Source organism: Dreissena polymorpha, chromosome 11 (assembly GCF_020536995.1).
Source record: "Dreissena polymorpha isolate Duluth1 chromosome 11, UMN_Dpol_1.0, whole genome shotgun sequence".
Taxonomy (NCBI): Eukaryota; Metazoa; Mollusca; class Bivalvia; order Myida; family Dreissenidae; genus Dreissena; species Dreissena polymorpha.
This window is the reverse complement of record NC_068365.1, coordinates 17,293,108-17,318,860: the sequence shown is the minus strand read 5'-3', so window position 1 is coordinate 17,318,860 and position 25,753 is coordinate 17,293,108. Positions and strand designations below refer to the sequence as shown.

The 25,753-nt window shown below is 37.1% G+C and overlaps 1 protein-coding gene across 1 annotated transcript in view; it reads left to right on the top strand.

Annotated features, from left to right (window-relative positions):
- Window positions 1–2,078: 2,078 nt before the first annotated feature.
- LOC127851021 (transmembrane channel-like protein 7) overlaps window positions 2,079–25,753 on the top strand; it is a 32,477-nt gene continuing 8,802 nt past the window's right edge. Inside the window, exons 1-13 of the mRNA XM_052384456.1 lie at window positions 2,079–3,058; window positions 9,060–9,129; window positions 11,138–11,219; window positions 14,102–14,364; window positions 16,322–16,467; window positions 16,749–16,896; window positions 17,046–17,207; window positions 18,675–18,847; window positions 19,063–19,180; window positions 20,330–20,427; window positions 20,877–20,984; window positions 21,409–21,484; window positions 23,734–23,864. Of these exons, the coding sequence (XP_052240416.1) occupies window positions 2,805–3,058; window positions 9,060–9,129; window positions 11,138–11,219; window positions 14,102–14,364; window positions 16,322–16,467; window positions 16,749–16,896; window positions 17,046–17,207; window positions 18,675–18,847; window positions 19,063–19,180; window positions 20,330–20,427; window positions 20,877–20,984; window positions 21,409–21,484; window positions 23,734–23,864 (1,829 nt within the window). The 5' untranslated portion in view covers window positions 2,079–2,804. The remainder of the gene's footprint in view (window positions 3,059–9,059; window positions 9,130–11,137; window positions 11,220–14,101; window positions 14,365–16,321; window positions 16,468–16,748; window positions 16,897–17,045; window positions 17,208–18,674; window positions 18,848–19,062; window positions 19,181–20,329; window positions 20,428–20,876; window positions 20,985–21,408; window positions 21,485–23,733; window positions 23,865–25,753) is intronic.

Below are 25,753 nucleotides of genomic sequence, written 5' to 3'. Positions count from 1 at the left end.
AAGGCACATCTGTTTTAATCTAATAATAATAATAATACAGATAGCGTTTTAAGTAACAATAGTTGATATTTGTAAAAAAAAACAGGGTGTGTTTTTATTTCAGATATAGCAATAAAGAAGTCGACATTTATAAATAATAAGAGAAAGCCAAGATGCAATTTCAACCGTTGTCAAAACGGATGTAAATTTTCCTTATTCTAAGTAGTACGTGTTTTCACACAATATTGACTTCAAAGTTCCATAACATAAACAAATAGATATGGCCTAACAAAAGCGGTTCGACATCCACATTGATGATGCCCGCATTATCATACTAACTCTTCATTCAAAATGCCAGCCTCTTCTTGTGACACCTGAGCTTAATGCACGTGCACAGGCTGATCAGTGACGACACTTTCCGCTTGTATGGAGTTTTACGTTTCAAAGAGTTTCTTCTTAGCGAAAACCAGATGAGACGGTGCGGACTGAACATATCTAATCTTGGACGACACTTAACGCTCATGCATTTAGTCATGTAGCCCAGAAAGAGGCTCATTGAACTGCTATATCAGTTTTGGTTTAGTCAAGTTAATGCCCGACCTACCTCCGCTGTTCAGATTCAACGTACTTACCCCATTTATGCCTAGTGGACTCTCCCATCCTTCAAATTTGGATCAATTTATTTCCAAAACTAGGGATGTCTAGTATACTTATTTCTATATTTAGAATATTTTTTACAGAAATTCCTTTAAACAAACAGCGCAGACCCAGATGATTCGACGCATCATGCGGCGTCTCATCTGGGTCTACGCTATTTGCCAAGGCCTTTTTTCTAGACGCTAAATGGGTTAAAATATGGTTTTACTCCACATCTAATCTTTTACTTCCCACATTCCGCATCTCAATGATTGAGGATACCCCCGGTTATCTCCGCCGAGAAGCATGCTGGGTACAGCGATATCGACTACCGGTACTTAAGGGTGTCTAGAGTGGCTGCAGTTGTGATATATTTTCTGTATGACGAAGCAGTTCGCCAGGCGAACACTGTTGATGGTCACGTGGTTATTGTCACTATAAACAGTTAAAAAGTGTTGACACAAGTTGGTTTGTTTTATTATTTATTTAAGCTCTATTGAATTGGAAACACACTGACATGAGTTCGAATCCGTTCTTTAGACGAACCAGTACTTTGTGTCTTTTGGGGAAATCTTGAGAACGCTTCCAAAATGGGAATCGAACACGTGACCTCTAAGTCGCAAGGCGGACACAATAGCCATTTCACCACATTGACACCATGCATGGCCCAACGTTTACAAACATTTAATATCAAATGGATGCAGAACTAAAATATTTACCAAAATGAACCCCTGTAAATGCCCAATTTTTACTTTCAGCTTTAAATAATTTAGCCATAAAAGACAATATTTGAACATGTTAAATAATAAGGCGCCAGGTCGAACGAAATAAAAGCTTTAATATTAACCCAATACTTAGCTCAAATATTACAAGCGGTCTCATTGGCCAGTTTCATTTTCAGTTTAACCCATTATGCCTCGCGTCTAGAAAAAAAAGGCCTTTGCAAACAGCGTAGACCCAGATGAGACGCCGCATGATGCGGCGTCTCATCAGGATCTGCGCTGTTTGCTGAAAGGAATTTCTGTAAGAAATATTCTAAATATAGAAATACATATACTAGACATCCTTAATTTTGGAAATAAATTGATCCAATTTTGAAGGATGGGAGAGTCCACTAGGCATAAATGGGTTAATATATAAGTTTAAACCTGTTATTAACGCAGTCATGAGGTCGCAAGGATTTTATTTCACAGCCTTGTTGTGAACCTTGCGCCTCTACCTTCTTACGAGACCATACTATTTCAGAAAATATCATTATCAAAAGGTATTTATGTGCACGTTTATAAACAAACATCATATACAATTATTTAAGAGTGTTCATAATTTACTTAACAAAACTGTTGAAAGCTAAATCCCTTAAATCTGTATGTCGAAAATGCACAGTTACTTAAAAAAAGAGACTAATGAATAGAACATTCGCCCACTTTCGGCCTTTGTCGACCCGTACAAATCTATCGATACACTCTAGAGAATTGTTTGGTATTTATGAAAGAAATCGGAGAAACGATCGCTGTGAAGAAGTAATTTGCTATGCATAGATTTCTGCAACTCAATTATCGACTGGCATTTAACGGATGGTTGACTCTTCGATTTTTAGTATATAAAACGTGGTTGAGATGTGGTTATACGAACTTAGGTGGCCGCAAAGTACGGTTATTTTTAAATGTTTGCAATACAGATAATCGAACCTGTCTAGGCCCAGGATCCTATCTTCGTGCATTATTCAAACAAAAGGCCGCCTCTGTGTGTTTATTTATAATGAAGGGCCATAAAATATGCGGTTAAACCCGGATGTTGGTTGGATGTTTATTTCTAAAACAAATCGGTCCCGATGTGACCTACTCGAGGACAGAATATATTTAGAGGATATTTAACATTCAAGCCTGGTGATTTCAAAATTTAACGAGTGTTTGTGTTCGGTCAATTGGAAACCGTCGTCTTTTGAGAGAATTTTATTTATAAATTGTTATAAGATGTTTTCGTTAAAACGTTATTAAACTGTGAAAATAAACTTAAATGTACTTTTCAAGTACAAGTTTTAGGTATAATGTGGTAATCAAATGCGATAAGTCATTTTAACATGTTTAGTATTGTTCCGCAATGCCCATGATAATGCATTACGGGATATAAAGGAATCCAAACTTCAAAATTTAAAAAATCAAAATCAGCATTAACGACAAAAATATCAAATGTGGGGTCGCAATAAGATTGCCCCTGTGCCGCCCGGCGGTCAGGTCAGCATTTCCGAGTTTACAGACGACGATTGGCGCAGAACCGGAAACGCCGACGGAATGAATACCGTCGGCAGTGGATCGGGTGATGCAACTATTCGTCGACGCCGGCGGCACGTGGATGCGAGCACGAACGAGTACGCGAGCTACGTGGAGAAACGGATGTTCAACAAGTTACATGCGTGGACGCCGTACCTGGGCCAGCGGAAGCAGTAAGTCCGTATAAACTGTGCGTTTGTATATTTTTTTGTTTAACCCCGAATTTTACTTAAATCCCGACTCCCCAAATACTTACAAAACAACTTTGCAGAAGTCGTTTATATCGAACAACGTCCTACATAAGGATTATAAAAAACATGGAGATACGTCAAATGTTATTAATTTGGTTATTATTTATTTTTTGTTTCTGTGCATAAGATAGCTTGCGATGCCTGTGGCGTTAAAAAGAGAAGATTCAAAACGCACATATACATATATGAGCCGCGTTCTGTGAAAACTGGACTTAATGCATGTGCTCAAAGTGTTGTCCCAGCCACAATCCACTGTTTAATATGGTATTTTCATTAACGAAAATCCAGGTAAGGCGGAAAGTGACGTCCCTGATTAGCATGTACGGTGCGATATTTTACTCACTTGCATTAAGCCCCGTTTTCCCAGAGCGAGGTTCATATAAATTTTATCATAGAATAATTAATAATGACTATTTAAACGAAATGGTTTCCAAAATAAATAGGATTTGCCTAATTATTTTATGTGATCTAAACCCTGTCCCCTTTCCGCAAAATCGTTGTCCTTTCAAATGATTCTCTGTGCTGGGGCTTTCAAGTTACTTTAAATACTCGCACAATAAAACTCGCGACATAAATAAAAAGCTTTTGAGGAATGTCAGAGTGAAATATAGCATAACAACATTCAATCAGGTGAAATGAAATTTCTTATTAATAAACATCACTATAAACACCATTTCAAAACACCTCAACTCAAAAGTAACAAGATGTGTTTGTGAAACACTATACCCCCCCCCCCCCCCCCCCCCCCCCTATATTTGACCTTTGACCTTGCCGGATGACGGATTGCTATCTTCAATATTGTAAAAGTTATGGTAAATGTTAAAGTTTGACACAAACAAACAAACCAACAAACAGACAGGGCAAAAACAATATGTACCCCAGTATGGACTGGGGCACATAAAAAGATAAAACACAAACATATTCAGTGGTTGCTTAATATAGAGAGCAAAAGGAAACCTTCAAATGTAATTCGAAAGAAACATTTTTGCATTATTTAATGTTAGCACACACATATCATTATAGAACGAAATGTAAATCTTAAAAGTGGACTTTTTGTTGCATACTGGTATCCTCCTTATATCTTTTATATGAAATAATACGTCATACATTAGTCACGTCCGGCTCAATATGTTCTGATAAATTTATTTGTAGTGATTAAATGAAATGTAGTTTTTACACAAAATGAATTTAAACACAATGTTTTCCTCAAGCTTTCATTGTGTAACATTGGTTACCATCACTTGCGTGTTATCTATCAGTGCTTTTATCATCTGCCAAGGTATGTTCTTGTTCAAAGATGTTTTTCAAGTGGACGTGCAAATCTTTGATTGTCTTATATCAAATCTTGAACAAAATTCAAGATAACGGCTTAAATAAATAAACTTTAAATTGCTTTAAATGGTCTTATCTTTATTGAGACAGACATCAATTTGATTCAAATGTCTTCTTTGTTTATAAAGCAAATAGAAATGAAAAATGATCGCCATATAATTCAACCTTTTGATCAAGCGTTTGTCTTTATTGTTGTGTCATGTTTAAGAATAAAATTCCCCCGATTACAACGATTTCAGTTCATGAAATACTCAAATTCTTTTATATAGAACTCTTGGCGTAAACCAAAATAAAAACTCAATATAAAAAGTGCCTCCCAATAAGACCAGGAATCACATATGTGTCTTGATCTGTGAAAGCTGGGCATAATGCATGTGCGTAACGTGTCGTTCCAGATTAGCCGGTGCAGTCCGCACAGGCTAATCAGGGACGACACTTTCCGCTTAAATGGTATTTTTCGTTTAAAGGAACTCCCCTTTTACCGAAAATCTAGTTTTAGCGGAAAGTGTCGTCCCTGATGAGCCTGTGCGGATCTCATCAAATGTAATCTTAAAGCGAATTTGTTGCAATACATAAATACCGACAACCAATGATCCAAGGAGAACTTTGTCATACAAGTAATATATTCATGTTAGGGCTTTGTTATTTAAAATCAAGTAGTTTCTATAAGGTCACATTTTTGATTTCGATAACATTTGTTGACGTGTAAAACAGGCTTATGTATTTTTGTTAATGGGGCATATCGACCGTCTAATGCGTGATTAAACTTCAAAAATAAGCACATCATTTTTAATAGGTATTCACTAATTGTAAATTGGTTAGGGACCACAGCGGTCTCGTTTAAACAGACGCCCAGTACAATGGTTTACATTTAGAGACGTATTTTGTTAAGAATATAAAATTGTTGAAGACATGAAAAGTTTATATTCACAGTTACGCTGTCCGCGGTCATTACTTTATCAGCCATATATTCCCCATTTGGCCATGCTTTTTATGGACCGGGATGTTTTAAAACTAAGTCGATATATTGTTAGAACAAGTTTCACGAAATTTGACCTAGTGACCTAGATTTTGACACAATATGACCCAATTTCAAACTGTGTCAAGAAAGCGCAATGACAAATTGTCTGATCAAGGTAAACCGAAATTGGGCAATAATAGCGCCCTCTTGAGTTTTCACGGAGTATATGTGGGCGACGCAGACGGACAAAAGTCGCCACAAAATCTAACCCTGAATATACATTGTGTACAGGTAGGTTTGAAAACGTTAAGATTGAAACATCTAAAATCTAAATATACTTTCGGTACTTATAATTATTTAATGATTTACTATCCCGATGAGGTTTACAAAAAGCGATATATTCATCATTTGTAATACACCCCTTCACAGATCGAACATTTTAAATAATATTCATGTCTCATCAAAAATGAGATCCATCACAATCATTTCAGGCAATACTTTTTATTATTTGCTCATTTAACAACAGTAGTTCTTATATTTTCAAACAGAAAGCAACGTGAATAACGTAGAGACACGTATCAAACCATTTATAACATGACCTACGCTCCAGGAGTGAAATAACGTAATGCTCAATTTTGTTTATCCCACTTTTACAGGGAATTCGGTTGATTAAAGCCCCGTTGATTAAATATCATCTATAATCAACGTCAGGAAATGACGTCAATATTTCGACGAAATGACGTCATAAATCCAGCGAAATTATCCAGTCAAACTAATTTTGTTTAAAAAAAAGGTTTACAAAATAAAAAGTGGGATAAATAGAATAATAGATTAGTGTTGATTATAGATCAGGTTTATCATGCTCGGCACGAAAACGAAAAAGCACTCGCCAAGGCTCGTGCTTTTTGTTTTCTAAGCCTCGCATGATAAACTTGATCTATAATCAACACTTACCTATTATTTTCTATTTATTACACGGGTGTTATTACATTTTTGTGACGAAATGACGTCATTATTCCAGCGATTTTTTTTTCAGTTAAACACTTACAATGTGAATTAACGGTGAAAAGAGCATAAAATAAAATTTGTTGGTCATGTAACATTTATTATTTTTTTGTTTCTTATTAATATTTATAAAACAAATCTTTATTGTGTATATGTATATGTATGTATATAATCTTTACGCGATCAATGTGATATTTAAATATTCTTATTTGTACTCACCGCACAGACAAATCAGGGACGACACTTTCCGCTTTAATGGTATTTTTAGTTTCAAGGAAGTCCCTACTTACCGAAAATCAAGTTTAGGCGGAATGTGTCGTCCCTGATTAGCCTGTGCGAATTGCACAGGCTAATCTGGGACGACACTTTACGCACATGCATTATGACCAGCTTTCACAGAACAAGACACATACAATGTGGTTAACAAATTGAGAAAAGTAATAATAGCATATTTAAATCTAATCGCATAAGGAATTACACTAACTGAAGCGTTTACAAATCACAATCAACATTAACGACAAACAATCAATTGTGGGGACGCAACAAGTTGTGTCGTCAGGCGGTCAGGTAATCATTTTCGAGTTTACAGACGATGCGCTACCACTGCGCCTCGCAAACTTTTTTCTCTCAGAGCAAAACATTATACAATTTTTTGTATCTACATGTATATCAGAGGGTGTTATCGAGTGATAGTCGACAATGCCGAGAAAGTTATTTTTCGCCGTTCTATACCCTTTACTAGTATTCCATCTATCCGCATCCGTATCCGCATCCGTATCCGCAAAATCTTAATACGGACGCTATTTTGGGGAAAAAATATATGGATAAAACTGAAAATTATAATTGAGATAATTATTATGAAGGACAAGCGTGAATTAAAGTACATGTAGATATAAGGTACAAATCATCATTCTGTCTGTAAAAGAATTCAAATGGTAAATACCTGAAACATCTTCTTCTAGTGCCTTGGCTATGCTTTTCCAAACATTTGAAGTGAAATCAGAGACCCGATATGCAGAACTTCGGTCGTTGTATAATTCCGGGTAATTTTTCACGAATTCGATTAGTTTTTCAGTTTATTTTTTAGATAAAAGCTTCCCTCATCGTGCTTAATGTCGTCCGTATCTTGTCCGCATCCGCATTAGAATGCTCACTGAGCGTTCTTTTGCGGACGCCTATTGCCCGTGCGAATATGCGGATGCGGATGCAGATGAATGGAATAAGCGCAGTACATTTCAACTTGTTCTATTTTTTGCGGATGCGGATATGCGGATATGCGGATGCTTATTCGGATACGGACAGATGGAATACCAGCCTTATTTTTAAGTGCTGTTGTTTAATTTTTAAATGACGCTAAATTTCCAGCCATATCAGTAAACATGTGATTAGCGTTAATATCGTATTAAAATACGCTTTATATATCACCTTTACTCCCAGCAAATTGTCATAGTGAAGCTGTAATTAGGTCATCCCGCTAAGAAAAATTGCGCAGCGAGTAAAGTCGAGACATAGAGCGAATATTAATACGAAATAAACGCTATCAATGTTCTTGCTAATATTGCTGGAATGTGAGCGGCATTTTAAAAATTAATACAAGTAATGAATGTTATAAAACGGCGAAAAATACCTGCCTCGGCATGGATGTCTCCCTCTACACAAGCACGTGATTACCCTGTATAGTAAAAGCCTTTGCCAATAATAGAATTGGTTAACGAACGAAATTTGTTTTATTTTGTATGAACGTTTTTTCAATAGAAATGGTCTTCTAAAAAAATATTAAAAATGGTGATAGGAAAATTCTTTGAAGAAAATCTTCGATCAAAATTGTGTAAGTGAAAAATTGAAAGAATTTGAAAATTCAATATTAATTATCTATTTCGTCTGCTAACAACCTACTACATCTTGGCATTTTTACCGAATTTTTACACTCAGCCAACTAGAAGTCTTTTCGATTTGCGGTTAGTTAAGTCTATTGGCTAGTCAGTAAATTAATCAAAGCGCTGAAGGCACTACAGTTGTTTGCTGTTGTCGCCTTGATAAGCTTGTGCGCATTGCACAGGCTAATCAGTGTGCACAGGCTGATCTTATTTGACGTGCATTAAGCCCCGTTTTCCCTGAAAGCAGCCAATATGTACAGATTCCAATGATAAACACTAGACTGGCCAATGTCGACTTACAAGCTGGTATATAAACTCACTGCTAGAGGGCATATATACTAACCGCTAGAGCAGAACCATTTGTCGTCTGCTGCAGACAGGCAGCTGTAATCGTCCCTTGCAGAGTGAGTTGTGGTTCTTACCGTACTTAAGGCTTCTAAGCACATACTGATTTGCAAAATATGCTCTGTAAATTTAGCTGGCCGCTAAAAACGGGATTGAATGGGTGTCGTCGTCGGACCTGTTAAGTCTGCTTACGCTAACTAGGGACGGCATTATCCACCTGCACTGGATTTCCGCTAAGATGAGACATAAATTAAACGAGCATTACCATACAGACGGAAATTGTCGTCCCTAGTTAATCTGGTACGACACTTAACGAACTTGCATTCAGCGCGGTTTTCTCAGAGCGAGGCTATTGTGATTTTTTTTTTAATGAGTACACTATCCCAATATCAAATTATTTCAGAGACAAACACTTAGCACCAAACCGGAACCCGACGAAGGGATGGGCGGGTTTCAAGCACCGACAGAAAATGGTAAGCCTCTCGGCTAAATGTGATATGCTATACAATTCGGTATGTCATCATACCAATTACTTAACACTCTTTGAAAATTGTGGTGAATATATGTCTTAATAATGTCGCTGACCTGAGAGGGAAGACGCAAGCAACATATCTGTTCTCAGTGATCCAATTAGCCATGTGTAGACCAGTTGAAAGTAAACAATTAATCGCTTAAGGTAACGTTTTTCACAATTGATAAGTACACAAATTATAAACCATTTGTATAAAATATAGATGAGTACCCGCCCGAGACATTTTACCTTGTATTATACTTGCATGAATAATTAGGAATTTAGTACAAAATCGACAGCCACGTATTTTGTTAATTATGAATATTTAAGATAAGTTGGGGATATATTTTCTTCATGTCATTCATTACATTCTTCACAGAACTTCGTAAGACATAGGACATAGAGCGAACGCGCATTCTTACAAAAATGCACACAAATAATGTTTGTTCAAACACATAAATTGCTGTTTATTTGTTTTTGTTTTAATTAAAATAAAATATTTCAAATGTGTGGATCACCAAATTTGATTCTATATATATGTGTCTTGTTCTGAGAAAACTGGGCATAATGCATCTACGTAAAGTGCCGTCCCAGATTAGCCTGTGGAGTCCGCACAGGCTAATCAGGGACGACACTTTCCGCTTAAACTTGATTTTCGGTAAGGAGGGACTTCCTTGAAACTAAAAATACCATAAAAGCGGAGAGTGTCGTCCCTGATAAGCCTGTGCGGACTGCACAAGCTAATCTGGGACGACACTTTACGCACATGAATTAAGCCCAGTTTTCTCAGAACAAGACACATATATATTTACTCTAAAAGAGTCACCACCTCTCTGCATTATTGAAGACAAATCGACTATTGTCTATTTATTCAATGTCCACTTCCGGATGATACTTTTTATTCCATTTGCAGCTTTTCGGTGAATACTCTGCGGTTTGACTCATATATGAGACAATGGTAAACTTGGAATATGAAGACGCATTAGGTCTCTATTGAATATGAAAGCCCATTTTATTTGAACTTAGTCTTTCCTTCCATGGGGAGCATCATCGATTTTGATCCATAATTTGCTGTGCTGCAAGATTAAGTGCTTGTGCAATAAATGATACAAAAAAGCATGTTTACAAATACGAACTTTACAACAGGCAGGGCAAGTATAAAACGGAAACGGTATCGATCCAATTTCTAAACTTTTTTTTTCAATCACAAAATTAAATGTTACATGTCAACACATTTCAACAGTAGCACATTTGAGTAAATAAAAATGGAAGCAAATCGATCATGCTTGTAATCAGTTTGTTGTCACTCATACATCGATGTATCCATTCTTGAAAGACAGATTTATTTCTCCTTAGAGTGAACGGAATTGATTGGAGCATCGATGAACTATCGTGTAGTATTAATTACATTGTCCAAGACACCTCGAAATGCATCGGAAGTTTTAACACCTGCAATGATAAGAATTATAAATTATACAAGAAATTTACTCGCAAATGACACTATCGACATTTTTATTATCGTTATCAACATCATCAGAAGCAACAACAACAACAGCAGTGGTAATCATCACAATCGCCATTTTTTTCACGATGACTGCTATAAACAATTGTGATATTTCTTTATTTTTGTATAAAATTCAAGTTCCGAAAACATTTTAAACGTCTCAATTCGACTGAAAACGTATTATATGAGCCGAGCCTTGTGAACATGGGGCTTGTGACATGTGCGAAAAGTGTCGTTCCAAACAAGCTTGTCCGCACAGGCTATTCATGGACGACACTTTCCGCATAAACTGATTTTTTGCTAAAAAATTACTTCATTTCAAACGAAATATACCATTTAAAGCAGAAAGGTTCGTTCAAGATGCCAGTGTGGACTGCACAGGCTAATCTGGGACGACCTTTCAGCACATGCATTAAGCCCAGTTTTCACCAAAGAGAGACTCAGTTATTGTATTCATGTTTTCCAGCACTGGAACAGCGTCGGCTTGGCGTGGAGAGAATGGAAGGCGGGGCTCGAGCTCTGGCGGGGGCTACTCAAGCGTGTCGAAGGTACATTAACGTCCAAAGAAGTCACTATCGGTGCTTTTGAACGAGCCGAGGCATCGGCTCGATTTCACCGTGTTGATACTGAACTCATCTGAAAATGTAGTTAAAGACGCTTAAAATTAAAAATTAAGGATGTTAAATTTTAACGAAGTTCGTATAGGCCCTAACATTGCCTACCGTCGTACAAACCCGTCAATCCGATCGTCTTCCGAGCATGCGCGTAAAACTACGAACATTCGGTTAAAATGTATATATATACAGACAAACAGTAATATCAGTACACAATCTTTATGTATAGCGCCCACTCTTACTACGAAATGACCCAGTTTTGCCTCCCGTGTGAATGAACTTTTTAATTTAACGTTTTTTTTATTATTTTAGACTTTTCCGCGTATAATAGTATTGTTGATAAACACAAACATGAAATAGTATTAGAAAAAAATCGTAAAAGTGTGTAAGAGTCCTTTTATATCCCCAGTCAAAATGTCGCCTGTCAAGTTACATTTAACTATTTAATTTCAAATTGCTTAGGTGAGCAATACCAACTATTTCGGGCCCGATTGTTTTCGTTTCCAACTTATAAACAGGGCATGTTGGCCGTATATGAAATAGGATATATGTCATTAATTTATTCAACATCTCAACTTCAGCGTATATTTTGCTAGTTCGTGTGTGTCAAAGGAATCTGAAACTTTACATTTTTAGAGTGAAACAAAAATAATTCTCTTTCCTTCAATCAAGTATACTTCATATACAACTTTTATGTACACGGTTTGTATTTTCCTTCTATCGTGTTTTTAAAATTCTATTGGAACTGTGGTATGACTTAATAATGTTGTTGTTGTTTTTTGGTTATACGAGCGGAGATAAAAGTGTGTTTATGCTCATGAGTTCTTTATTCCATTTGTTACATACTTTCATAAATGCCTATGCTAATATCATGTATTTATGTATAAAGGAATACCAAATAAGTATTTGTTTGTCAATATTAATATTTTCATAAGAGTGAAACTAAATGGTTCGGAAAAAAATGGGGGAAAGAGATTAAGGGTTGACAACTTAGAATGTCTGAGAACCCTTCCTTAATCGTTTTGTTTTGTAAAATTTGGATTTTATATTCAGTCTACCATAACAATAGAAAATATGCAAAGAAAGAACATCAAAAGAAAATGTCGTGCAACAATACTAAAACCTTCAAGGATTATCATAGTGCTTACTATGCCACCCCTGACGTATTTCTCATTTTCATTCATTTTAATAGACATGTATAAATGCCTTGCAAGGGCTTTACTGACTTTCCTGAATCATTAAAAAAAACATTTTCGGTCTATTAGCAAACTTCAACGAAACCTGATAATTATTTAATGTTCAACCGATATCGATGACTCTATTGTGTTAAGATTCTGTCACTAATCTGTTATCATATTAATATTCCTATTCCTTTGTGATTTATTCAGAACATGAATATAATGACGTGATATAGAAAGTAAACAGCATATTTTTTCTCCTTTATCAGAGCAGAAAATTTTATGAAAATCTTATTTTTTCACAAACGTTTGTATTGTGGAAGATGCTTTTACACGTGTTTACTAACAATAATATATTATCTGGAATATAATATAATTAAAATATGTATAACATAAACAAAATGAATGCAACCCGGGACCTTTAGGAGGCAAAATATCATGTACTTCCACTTGGCCTTAAATACTTTCAAGTATAATTATGACTTTTGAACAGTATGAGTCGTTTTCTGACAAAAATGAGCATAATGCATGTGCGTAAAGTGTCGTCCCAGATTAGCCTGTGCAATCCGTACAGGCTAATCAGGGACGACACTTTCCGCTTTTATAACATTTTTCGTTAAAATGAGGTGTCCTCTTAGCAAAAATCCAATTAAGGCGGAAAGTGTCGTCCCTGATTAGCCTGTGAGGACTGCACAGGCTATTCTGGGACGACACTTTACCCACATGCATTATGTCCAGTTTTCTCAGAACGCGACACATATGGACACAGACATACGCGTATTGGCATACGCGTATTGTTGTATTGTTTCGTATAGACTTGACTTTTTCTTGCAATATACACTCAACGGCAATATGTTTAATTCTCTGTATACCCATCTGTACAAAAGAATAACCTTCGGTGACGTTAAACTGCCTTTTAATCTTTTGCTTAATAAAGTATCGACTGATTATCGATCGATGTTGTCTGCTTCGATCAATAAATCTTGAATGATTACCATTTCGTTTTCAAGTACAGCGTAAATTAAATTTGAGTTGAATTTCTCAAAATATATGCATGTATATATTAAACAATGAAATGTTAAATTATTTGTGGCAAAATACGCCTATTTTAGGGCAATTAAAGTTAACCAGTTTATTGAAATTTATTTGGTACATACGCTCGCAATACATATACGCCTTTGTTTTGACTGACTCTTATATAGATCTTCATTGTGTCTACAGATTTTTCTTTGTATTATGCCCTACACATATCTTGTTACAATATATCTTTAAAGGACACATGAAGTTTACTTCGATGAATTTGTACATTTATTTTTCAACCCAGTACTATTAAGTAAATAAATTGCCATTTGTATTTCAAATTCTGTTAATTCTTTCACCATACGTTGATCAAACAAAACCATTTACGTTGCATCCTCGATCTCGGATCAGCAGCTAAATGGACAGCTTATTGATGTCTGAAGCCGCTTAAAGTTTTATAAAATATAAAGTGTTGTACTTTCCAATATATATTGTTTTGTTAAATTGACAAATTTTGTTGATAGAAAAGTACTGATTTTATGCTATATATTGTTCGAAATTGTGATTAAAATAAGCTAAAACCGAACATAAAAACCTAAAACGTACTTGTTCTTGTAGGTCGTCAAGGTACCGGTGTGATCTCCTACTTTCTCCTCCTCAAGTTCCTCCTTTTTCTCAACCTCTTTATCTTCCTTGCGACCTTTGGCTGTATCGTGGTGTTCGATCAGTTCTTCAAACCACTCGGGTACACCAGCAACACCATCGGGACCCGTGACCCACTCACGGACGAATACATAGTGAACTCCAGCGTTTGCGCCGGACAATATGTCGTCAACAAGACTTCCGGCTTCCAGCTGGCTCTGGACTTTATTCAGGGAACGGTAATGCATGCACCTGTTCACAAAATGCAAAATATGAGCCTCGCTCTGTGAAAACCGGGCTAAATGCATGTGCGTACAGTTTCATCCAGCATACGTCTGTGCATTTCGCACAGGCTAATCAGAAACGACACTTTGCGCGTCCTTGGTATTTTTCGTTTAAGGAAGTCTCTTTAAGCTAAAATCCAGTTGAGACGGAAAGTTTCGTCCCTAATTAGTCTGTGCGGACTGCACAGGCTTATCTGGGACGACACGTGCATGAATTACGGTAAGCCGGGTTTTCCCAGAGCAAGGCTTATATGTTTTATTGTTCACTACTATATTAGTTAACGTGAATGGTTCGTCATTATTGTTCACTACTATATAAGTTAACGTGAATGGGTCGTCATTATTGTTCACTACTATATTAGTTAACGTGAATGGTTCGTCATTATTGTTCACTACTATATTAGTTAACGTGAATGGTTCGTCATTATTGTTCACTACTATATTAGTTAACGTGAATGGTTCGTCATTATTGTTCACTACTATATAAATTAACGTGAATGGTTCGTCATTATTGTTCACTACTATATTAGTTAACGTGAATGGTTCGTCCTTATTGCTCACTACTATATTAGTTAACGTGAATGGTTCGTCATTATTGTTCACTACTATATTAGTTAACGTGAACGGCTCATCATTAGTGTCTTTGTATTGTATTGTAAAAAATCCTTCACAACACAGATAATTGAGAACTTTTTGTGTATATACATCCTTAACGGATGCAGAACGACTGAAATACCATGCAGCATGCATACTTTTTCGTTCAATATTAATTTTTTTCTTCGCCAATAGGTGTGTGTGTGTGTGTGGGGGGGGGGGGTCTAGGGCATCCCGCCCATCACCGTACAGAGTTTACAAGCAATATGTGCAACACATTATATTCCTTTTACAATTAATAACTTTTAAATACAGTATAAAACAACATATTTATTGTTAAAGTCCCTTATCACAACTACTGGAAAAGAGGTACAAACAGTTCCAATTCTATACTTTAACGCAAATCGTTGAAATAATTCATATTATGCATCGTGCATTATAGCACGACATCGGACACTCGTGAACTCCTTTCGCATAACTGCACGCTTGAATTATTTTCTTCATTGCATTTGATTTTGATCCTTCACGTTTTGCACGAGTTTCAAGAGGCCATCCATAACATTATGCTAAAATTTTAAGTAAAACAAAAAATTCAAAACAAATAAGCAGATAAAAAAATCATGTAACAATTACTAGGCCTGTTATTGTAAGCAAATACAGTATACACATAATTTCAAAATTTGTTTCAAGTTGATAATCCCCGTTTGGACCCGTATGCTGTCTGTTTCATGAGGCAAGAGGACAATTACAACAAGCGAGGCATTGTATAGGGGAGATAACCCTGGGTTATGGTTAGGTTAGGATTAGGGGTCAGGTTAGAGTTAAGGTATTGGTTAAGGCTAACCCGAACCCGACCCCTAACTCTAACCCTAAACCCCTCTAACCCCCCCCCATGTCATTACAATACCATGCCTCGCTCGTTGTCGTTGTCTGCTTCCCGTTTCATGAGCTCTGTACATCACTGCGTCAATCCGAACGGACGTCTCCCAAAAATTGTAATGATTCTAAAGGACCATATTGAACACAATTTAATAAATAAGATCTCTGAATCTGATATAATATATGAGCCGTGCTTTGTGACAAGGGGTTTTAATGCATGTGCATAGAGTGTCGTCCCAGATTAGTCTGTGCGAACTGCTATTAACGACGATGTATAATCAAATTTCAGTAATTGTTGTTGATGTCATTAGTTTACTTAATAACTTTAAGGCCCGGTTATTATATGTCGGACTGTCATACTAAAACATATTTAAATTAAATTTACCCAGTTGCATATTATTCAGTGGATGTAGGGTAATAAAAATATGTCTATCCACAGGGATGGATGACGAAAACGGCGCTGTTCTACGGTCACTATGGTAACCAGGAAGTGGATTTCCCCGGGCATTCGTACAACATACCTCTCGCCTACCTTCTCACGACAGTTCTCGTTCTCATTACGAGCCTCGTTGTCATTGTGCACAAGTAAGTGTCGTCATAGCTTGCGACTTAATCACTTTCCATTAGACAGGTTCTTTATTTTTTAGTGCTTCCAAGTTTTTATTTGCCAATCGACGTCAATATGCACAAACAGCGACAAGTTAAAGATCCTTTTTGTTCTCAAAATATTTCCCGAAGAGGCATAATACATCAATGACATATTTAATCATGAGGAATTTTGAGAAATATATAAAAACAAACAGAATTTAAAAAAAGCTGTTCAGACTGGGAATCGGTTTCAAAAAACATTTGTGTTTCATTGTTAGAATCACCTCGGAGACGGAAGGTCTGGAAAGCGCCACTGGAAGCAGCGATGGTGCCTTCTTCCGGTCGGTTTTTAGCCGATGGGACTTCAGGGTGTGCGGCGAGAAGCCGACGAAGCTGCAGCACCGGAACTTTTACCATCAGATGTGTGTGAGTACATTGGACGCGGGGTTCAGTTTGTATATCGGAATTTCTTCATCTATACGAGTGAATTTATGACGTGATTGAGTTTTTAATTGTCGTACTCACCTCCGTCATTAGCAAGACTATATTGGTATTATGTGCTCTTCCGGTACTAGGGCCAGCTTGAGGAGTTCCGGCATCAGCAACGGAAGAGTTCGCGTACCGGATGTGGCCGCTGCTGCCTCGTCTTCGTGCGTATCCTTATTAACATCCTCATCATCGGGCTGCTGGGAGCTGCAGCCGCCGCCATTTACTACGCGCAGAAATACTCATCGGATGTATGGTGCTTTTTGTAAATTTAATAACTTTTATCCCACTTTTACAGCTAATTCGGTTGATTAAAGACCCGTTGATTAAATATCATCTATAATCAACGGCAGGAAATGACGTCAATATTTCGACGAAATGAAGTCATAAATCCAGCGAAATTATCCAGTAAAACTAATTTTGTTTGAACAAAAAGGTTTACAAAATAAAAAGTGGGATAAATAGAACAATAGATTAGTGTTGATTATAAATCAGTTTAATCATGCTCGGCACGAAAACGAAAAAGCACTCGCCAAGGCTCGTGCTTTTTGTTTTTATAAGCCTCGCATGATAAACCTAATCTATAATCAACACGAACCTATATGATGTATTTATACGTTATTCACATGAAGGATCTGTCTTGGTTTCCTTAAAATATCTACCTTAATTTACGATTGATAAGCACCATGATGTTTTAATTACAAAAACATATTAATGAGCCTTGTTCTGAGAAAACTGGGCTTAATGCATGTGCGTAAAGTGTCATCCCAGATTAGCCTGTGCAGTTTGCACAGGCTTATCACGGACGACACTTTCCGGCTTAACGTGATTTTCGACAAGAAGGGACTTCCTTGAAACTAAAAATACCATAAAAGCGGAAAGTTTCGTCCCTGATTAGCCTGTGCGGACTGCTAATCTGGCTAATCTGGGACGACACTTTACGCACAAGCATTAAGCCCAGTTTTCTCAGAACGCGACACATTTTTATTCCGAAATCGATGATGAAACGTTTTATTATTATGCCACTTGTACACAATGCACTTATTTTTTGTAATTTGTGAAAGTAATGAACAGATGAATCAATTAATAAGAATCAAATGATTAAATGAATTCATACATGGGTGGGGGATAGAGTATTAAATGAATATCAAATTAATGAATAAGGTAGTCGCATGCTCGTTCGATGCATCCATCAATCAGCTAATTGGTTTGTCGTTTGATCCATCCATCCATGCAGCAATAGTCATTCAAGTTTCTCCACGATATAACACAGCATTTACTTTATAATAACTGACAGTTTGTTGAGACAAAACTTGGTTTAAACAATATTGTAATCATGAAAACAATGGTAATTGTGTCTCACACCTATAAACTGGACCCGTTTTAAATATCCGTCTGATTTTGCATGTGCGTTAAAAAGTATCGTCCCAGATTAGTATATGCAGTCAGCACAGGTTAATCGGGGACAACACTGTCCGCCTTAACTGGACTTTTGCGAAGAAAAGAGTTTCTTCAAATGAAAAATTCCATAAAAGCAGAAAGTGTCGTCCCTGTTAAGCCTGTGCGGACTGCACAGCCTAATTTGGGACGACACTTGACGCACATGCATTAAGCCCTGTTTTCCCACGGTGCGGCTCATTTTTATAATGAAAACAATGCTTATAGTGTCAAAAACTATTTCAACTGAACCGTTGTCAAACTTCCGTCGGACTTTGCAGGTCACCACGAGCACAGCAGTGAACACGTACGATCAGGTTCGCATACTGGCCATCCAGTTCCTGCCCTCTCTGGTGATCGCCGCCATCAACAGCGTATATCCGGTCATTTTCGGCCTGGCCGCCATATTGGAGCGTTACTCGCCAGATGTCGTTATCAAGATCACCGTCCTCAGGTTGGAGTATTGAAAAACTGGGCTTAATGCATATGCAGTCTGCACTATCATCATCATCATCATCAACAACAACAAAAACAACAACAATAGCAACCAAAAAACAACAACAGAATAACAACAAACACAACAACAACAGCAAACACAACAATAGCTAAATAAACATCATTGATATTTATTTTTCGGTCACCGTAATTACGAAAGTATTTATTACATAGGATTGTGTTCGTCCGTCTGGCTGCGCTTATCGTCGTCACGGCAACAATCTACGTGAACATCACGTGCTCGCAGCAGGACATGTGCAGGGTTGGGGTTGGGGAGTGTCCCGCTATACAGGTCAGTAGCCGCGGGAAAGATCGCTCGGGAAAGGGTTTAGCAATCCAACCGGTAAAAGCGCTGAAAAACGAAGCTTGGATAAAACTTGGCGGGCCGGCATCTTTTTTACTGTTAAATAATATTTTACACAGGGTTTATATCAAATAATTTGAAATTAACCGTTTAAAACATCGTTTCTTACATTTAATATTTATTGTCAAGGTTTTGTGATATTTCACCAATTTTATGTTTGAAAGCCCGGTCAATAAAGATTTTGAGCAAAACAGAGTCTTTTTAAGTCTTTGTAGATCGTCCGGTAGTGTCATGTCATGACATGCCAAATTGGTGACAACAGGCACAAATATCGTCTGCTGTTATAAACTCATTTAATGTGTATGATCAGTGAACGTCCTGCGTTATAAAACTGTTGGCCTTAACAGTAATATTAAATAGGAATGAAAAATACAATAATGAAACATTAGTCCTGTGTCAAATCAACTTCAAATATAAACTACTTGAGAGGCTAGTGGTAAATGGCCAAAATGACGTTTTACTTTAGTTCACCGGAAGTTGCTCTCTATACATACATTGTATACGTCGAGCAATATTAAACAACAGCTTTGTTTCAGACTGTTGTTGCGTGTTTGGGAGTCGAGTTGGATATGTTTGCATATACTTTGAATGCAACTTTACTTTTCATTTCATTCAAGCATGAGTTGATGAAATCGTACATCAATACGCACTAACGATTTAAATATGTTTTAATAAATTGTCTATCGTACCGTAACATTCCGGTGATGATCGAGTAGTCATGATTAAAGCGCAGAGCTCCTCCCATTAGGTTACCTGTTACCACAGCAATAACTATTAAATTTCGTCCAGGTTTGGAAGGATCTCTAATTCTTCACTCGGTGCATTGATCTAAACAGACCGCGTCATGCAAAAAAGGGTGTTATGGCATATGAGGCAAGCGTAGCTCCAGATTATCCTGCGCATCGCACAGGCTTGACCCTTCCAACAAATGAGACCGTTAAGTAATGCGTGACAGGGTAGCTCCTTACCAGAATAAATGAATACCGTATATAGCATGAAGCGGTGTATATATATTTGGTTGCAGTCAACAGTAAAACGGGTTAATATGTTTAGAACATCGTCTGGTTTGTATTTCAGTGCTGGGAGACGTATTTTGGGCAGCAGATCTACAAGTTCATGGTCACAGAAATTGCTATCGACATTCTGATGACATTTATCCACGAGCTTCCCAGAAAGTAAGAACTAAATTCGCCACATTGATCCTGTCGCGTACCCTTAAAGAGACATGGTCACGGATTGTCGCAATAACACATATTTCTCTAATTGCTATTCCGGTTTTCCATTAAATGCATTTTACGTTTTCATATTTTGTCTTACTTTATGCGAGCTTATTACATCTGGGAAAATGGTTGATCTATGAGTTCCTATTATCTTAATCATATGTACTAGCGATGGCACAATTTATGGTTCTTCAAAGCGCATTATTGTTTAAGTGTTTTCGGTGTTATTGAGCATTCATACTGAAATGTATATTATTCTTCTGTTGCTACTTTTTACTGAGTTTTTTTCATTGATGCCATTGCTAAGAGCAGAGAAAATCGTCTCACTTTACATTTATCAATGGCGCATGATGTGAATTTATCATGACACAGTATGCATTTTGTTTCTTGTTTGCATCATTTAGGTTACTCACCACTAAATGTGATTGCGGCCTCCTGAAAAAGATCGGTCCCGCTGAATTCGACGTTGCGATGTGCGTGCTGAACCTCGTGTACGCACAGACGCTCTGCTGGTACGTTACGTGAACGTGATTTCATGCGTGCGTCAAATAATTATATTTAGTCTGATCTCGCATAACAGCGTAAATTTAAGTATTGGAATATTTCCACAAGCGCATAATTAAAATATTTAAGTTATCCCATTTATTATGACCTTGGCTTTTTCGCATCGAAATTACCCCAAAAGAAAAGACTTGTATTGTTACCTCCTTTGTAATTTTTAATTAAAATAATTTCAGCAAATTAATATATGTTCTATATTCCACTGCTTAAAAGCATCAAATAAATAATAGTTGCGTAAATTTTGGAATGTTGTGTTGCCAATAACTTAATTCCCGATTGATGGATACCATACGATCAGATATTAAGTATATTTCATTAGAAAACTGTGTGCAATGTCAGTCACAAGATGGTGTCATAGAACTGGTTGATTTTCAGGTTGGGGTTCTTCTTCGTTCCACTTCTTACCGCCATGTTGGTTCTACGGCTACTTATGTTGTTTTATTTAAAAACGGTAAGCTTTTCTCTAGTTCGCAAAATTATACTGTATATTTTATGTATTCATTGTTAAGCAGTTTAAATTGAAATTAGACGTTAAATTATTAAGTGTTTGCTTCATGTACAGCAACTAGTGGGTCTTCGAATTAACAGTTTTCGACATAGTCGCCACAACCCTAATAACTTCGATGTAATCGAGTTTAGATAAATAAATGAAGGTTAAAACTAACAATATCTAACTTTGTAATCTTTTCAAGGATATATCTTGGGGATGATATAAACTTTTAACCTATTGACTTCAAACGCGGTTCTTCTTGTTTTTTTTGTTAAGAATAACTCGCCTTTTATACGAACAGGTTAAATATACACTTCCATAATAACAATGTAGGGGTTCATAGCCGGGACACAGGCTATATGTTTCATATCTAATGACTCTATATTTCAAATAACTGCTGTCAAGCTTACTTTCATGGCAAATTAGTTCATTATTCATAATGATCCCCAGGCCGACTACTAGTATATAACTTGTTCGGGGATTTTTATGAAATCCTTTCTACCACCAGTCTCTCCCTACCTCTGAGTGAAGTAAGGCAGTCGACAGTTACTAGCATTTGAACGTGCAATTAGTACTGGTAAACGACCAGTCTCTCCCTACCTCTGAGTGAAGTAAGGCAGTCGACAGTTACTAGCATTTGAACGTGCAATTAGTACTGGTAAACGACCAGTCTCTCCCTACCTCTGAGTGAAGTAAGGCAGTCGACAGTTACTAGCATGAGAACGTGCAATTAGTACTGGTAAACGACCAGTCTCGCCTTTCCTCATAGTGAAGTAAGGCAGTCGACAGTTACTAGCATGAAAACGTGCACTTAAAACTGATTAATCAGCATCACCAGGACAAGTGCAAGTCGGTTTGTCTTTACCACTTTGATACGTATTTTGACCTATTTTAGTCGTTAAGAAAGTTAAATTTAATTAAAACCTTTCTTGCTAACTTCAAGTTTTAAAGGCTTCATTCCCAACTTTTAAATACTGATGAGCAGCAAACAGCATAAAACCTAAAGAAACTGCGATATACTCGCAGGCTGTTCTGCTTTTATGCTGTTTGCAAAAGCCATTTTCACTTTGCTGCTTAGGGGAGAAAGGGTTAATTGACCCTTGTGATAAGACTGAAATATTGTTAAAAACCGCGAAAACCCAACAACAACACAAAACTAACAAAAAATGGCAATGAGTCAAACACATTCGCGCTTAAGACTAACACTCACAGTGTCCGCAGCAGTGACTGGGTTATTCATTTCTTAGTTTGATTAAAGTTAAAAAAATCACCGTAACAGCCTTGTGAAAAACTTACCAAACAGTACTTAGTCAACAGGGGTATTTGCATATGTTTTTGAAAAGACGACGAATGACACGGTCACGTCTAGTGCCTATGCGAACAACAACGATACCAATGGCAATACTTGCAGACACAGTTAAAGACGCAAATACAAAGATAAAACACTTTGTGATTCGTGTTGTTTGTGAGCTTAGTGATTCTTTAAAGATTTTGTCATGCTACTTGGACGGAATATGTGGTAAGTCCGTGTGTCACGTAAAGTTTATACCGTGACCTGTATCCGTAAGCATCATCCAGTAGGTAAAGTTATGTTGGTCAAAAAAGCGCAATGCGTTCATCTGAAGCTCTTATTGAATTGTTGCTCATATTTTACTGTGAAATCATTTAAATTCAGCAAAACACTAGGAAAAGACGTTTACTATTATAGAATAAGGTTATGATTTCATTGTTTAAGACATAAGCACTGAATTGCATCTGGCTTGAAATCCCGACGGTACCAAGCTGATTGAATTGCACCAACGTATGCCAGCGCCTGACGACAGCTCTACTTTGGTGCTCTACGAAAAGGGGGTTAATGCATGTGCGGAAAGTGTCGTCCCAGATTAGCCTGTGAAGTCCGCCTAAACTGGATTTTGGCTAAGAAGAGACTCTCTTTAAACGAAAAATATCATAATAGAGGAAAGTGTCGACCCTGAATAGCCTATGTTGACTCCAGAGGCTAATCTGGGACTCACTTTACAAACATGCATTAAACCCCCTTTTCACAGAACACGGCCCATTCCATGATCAATCCAAAAACAATTTATATGGCCGGGCCAGGAATCGAACACGCGTACCTCGAATTTGTTTAATGTGCTCTACCTATTGAGCTAATCTACGGTTTTTGTATTGTTCAATGTGGTATATAATCCAGATTATCTGGTTTGCAGTTCTCTGCGCTCTACACGACGGTCCCGCCTGAGAAGCCGTACCAGGCGTCACGGTCTAACGCGTTCTTCATGGTGACGTTACTCGTGACGTTCTTTCTCATCGCCGTACCCATGGGCTACGTGTTCGTGGCGTAAGTCAATAATCCATTATTTAATTTTTAAAGCAAGTGCGTAAAGTTTCGTCCCAGATTAGCCTGTGCAGTCCGCACAGTCCAATCAGGGACGACACTTTCCGCCTGGAATACATTTTTGTTTGGAAGTTACTTGCTTTAAATGAAAAATTCCATAAAGGCGTGAAGTGTCGTCCCTGATTGGCCTCTGCGGACTTCGCAGGCTAATCTGGGACGACACTGTACGCACATGCATTAAGCCCCGTTTACCCAGGGAGAGGCTCCTCCTCATCGCCGAACCCATGCGTCACGTGTTACGGTCTACTCATGAGTGCCGCTCGCACTGAACCCATGCGTCACGTTCTACTCATGAGAGCCGCTCGCATGATACATTAAAAATCAAGCTTTGCAGAAATCGTTTCTAACGGACATCATACCGCCTTACCGACAAAACAAAACGTATTGAAATCGGTTAAATTATAATGATATTTTAATAATAAGTGGTAAAGTTTGAAACGTGTCTTTAAACGATATAGCTTGTCATGACTCTGGAGTAAATCGAGTGAGTATGTAACGTTTGTACGAAGCGTACATTAAAGCATAGGCATGTATTCCAATTTTTATCAAAGGCTTCCAGGTCACAATATACGTAAGGATTTCCTTAACAAATTCAATATTAAAGCGATAACTTTAACACACAAAAAAAAACAGTCAAAGTTTTGCGCGTAGAGACATCCATAACCATACCTTTTCTTAAAGAGCATTCCAAGCCGGGTTGATTTATGTAGTTTTCAACCTAAAGGCAAAACACTGAATTTGTAGTATACACCTATGTTTTGCCTACCACATGCATCTTGAAATATTCCAAAATTAAGTCATGGCAAGTGCCCATATAGAGAAATGTGTCTTCAAGTAAATGCCGTTCCCCTTTTTAGAAGTAAAGCATTGAAACCAAAAATATTTAGTATACCTATAACCAGACATAACAGAAGGAGTAATCGCGTGATAGTCGAGTCGAGATGGCGACGTCCATGTCGAGGCAGGTATTTTTCGCTGTTTTATACCCTTTATGACTTGTATTAAATTGTTAAATGCCGCTCACTTTCCAGCCATATGAGCAAGAAAGTAACTAGCGTTTATTTCTTTATAATATTCGCTTTATATCTCGCCTTAACTCGCTGCGAAATTTCTAAGCGGGTTGACCTAATTAGAGTTCCAATAAGAACTTTTACGGAAAATAAAGACGAGATATAAAGCGCATTTTAATACGAAACAAACGCTAATCACGTTTTTACTGAAATGGCTGGAAAATAAGCGCCATTTAAAATGAAACAAAAGTAATAAAGGGTATACAACGGCGAAAAATAACTGTCTCGGCATGGACGTCGCAACCTTTACTATCACGTGATTATCCCGAAAGCCTATCTTTTGAAATATATTTCTCACAAACGAAATATTTCAACGAAGTTCTAGTGATTTTCTTTTTTAGCGTTCTGATGCCGTTTTAAGGTGTATTTAATTTTTTTATAGTTTACTTTCGCTTCTAAGTCACAAAAAAACGTAAACAATAATAACATTTCTGACATGTTAATTTAAGTAGAAGTAGAAGAATGTGTTTATTTACGTCGTTAATAACAGAAATTTCTGCTTGTGTACATTTAAAAGTGTATCATCGTGTATATTAAAATTTATATTCAAAGAACATACAGTTTTCCAAATAATTGTACATACATTCTTATTGTAATAACCCTGTGTTAGTAGCAAAACTTGATGGTTGCAGCTTATTTTGCTTAGGTTTCGCAATCTTTAAGTGCTTCCTAGTTTGCCGTTTGCAGATGAACGCATTATCAATAAATTGTTTTTGACTGCTTTCCGGAAATAAGTATTCTACAAAAAAATGCACTCTAAGA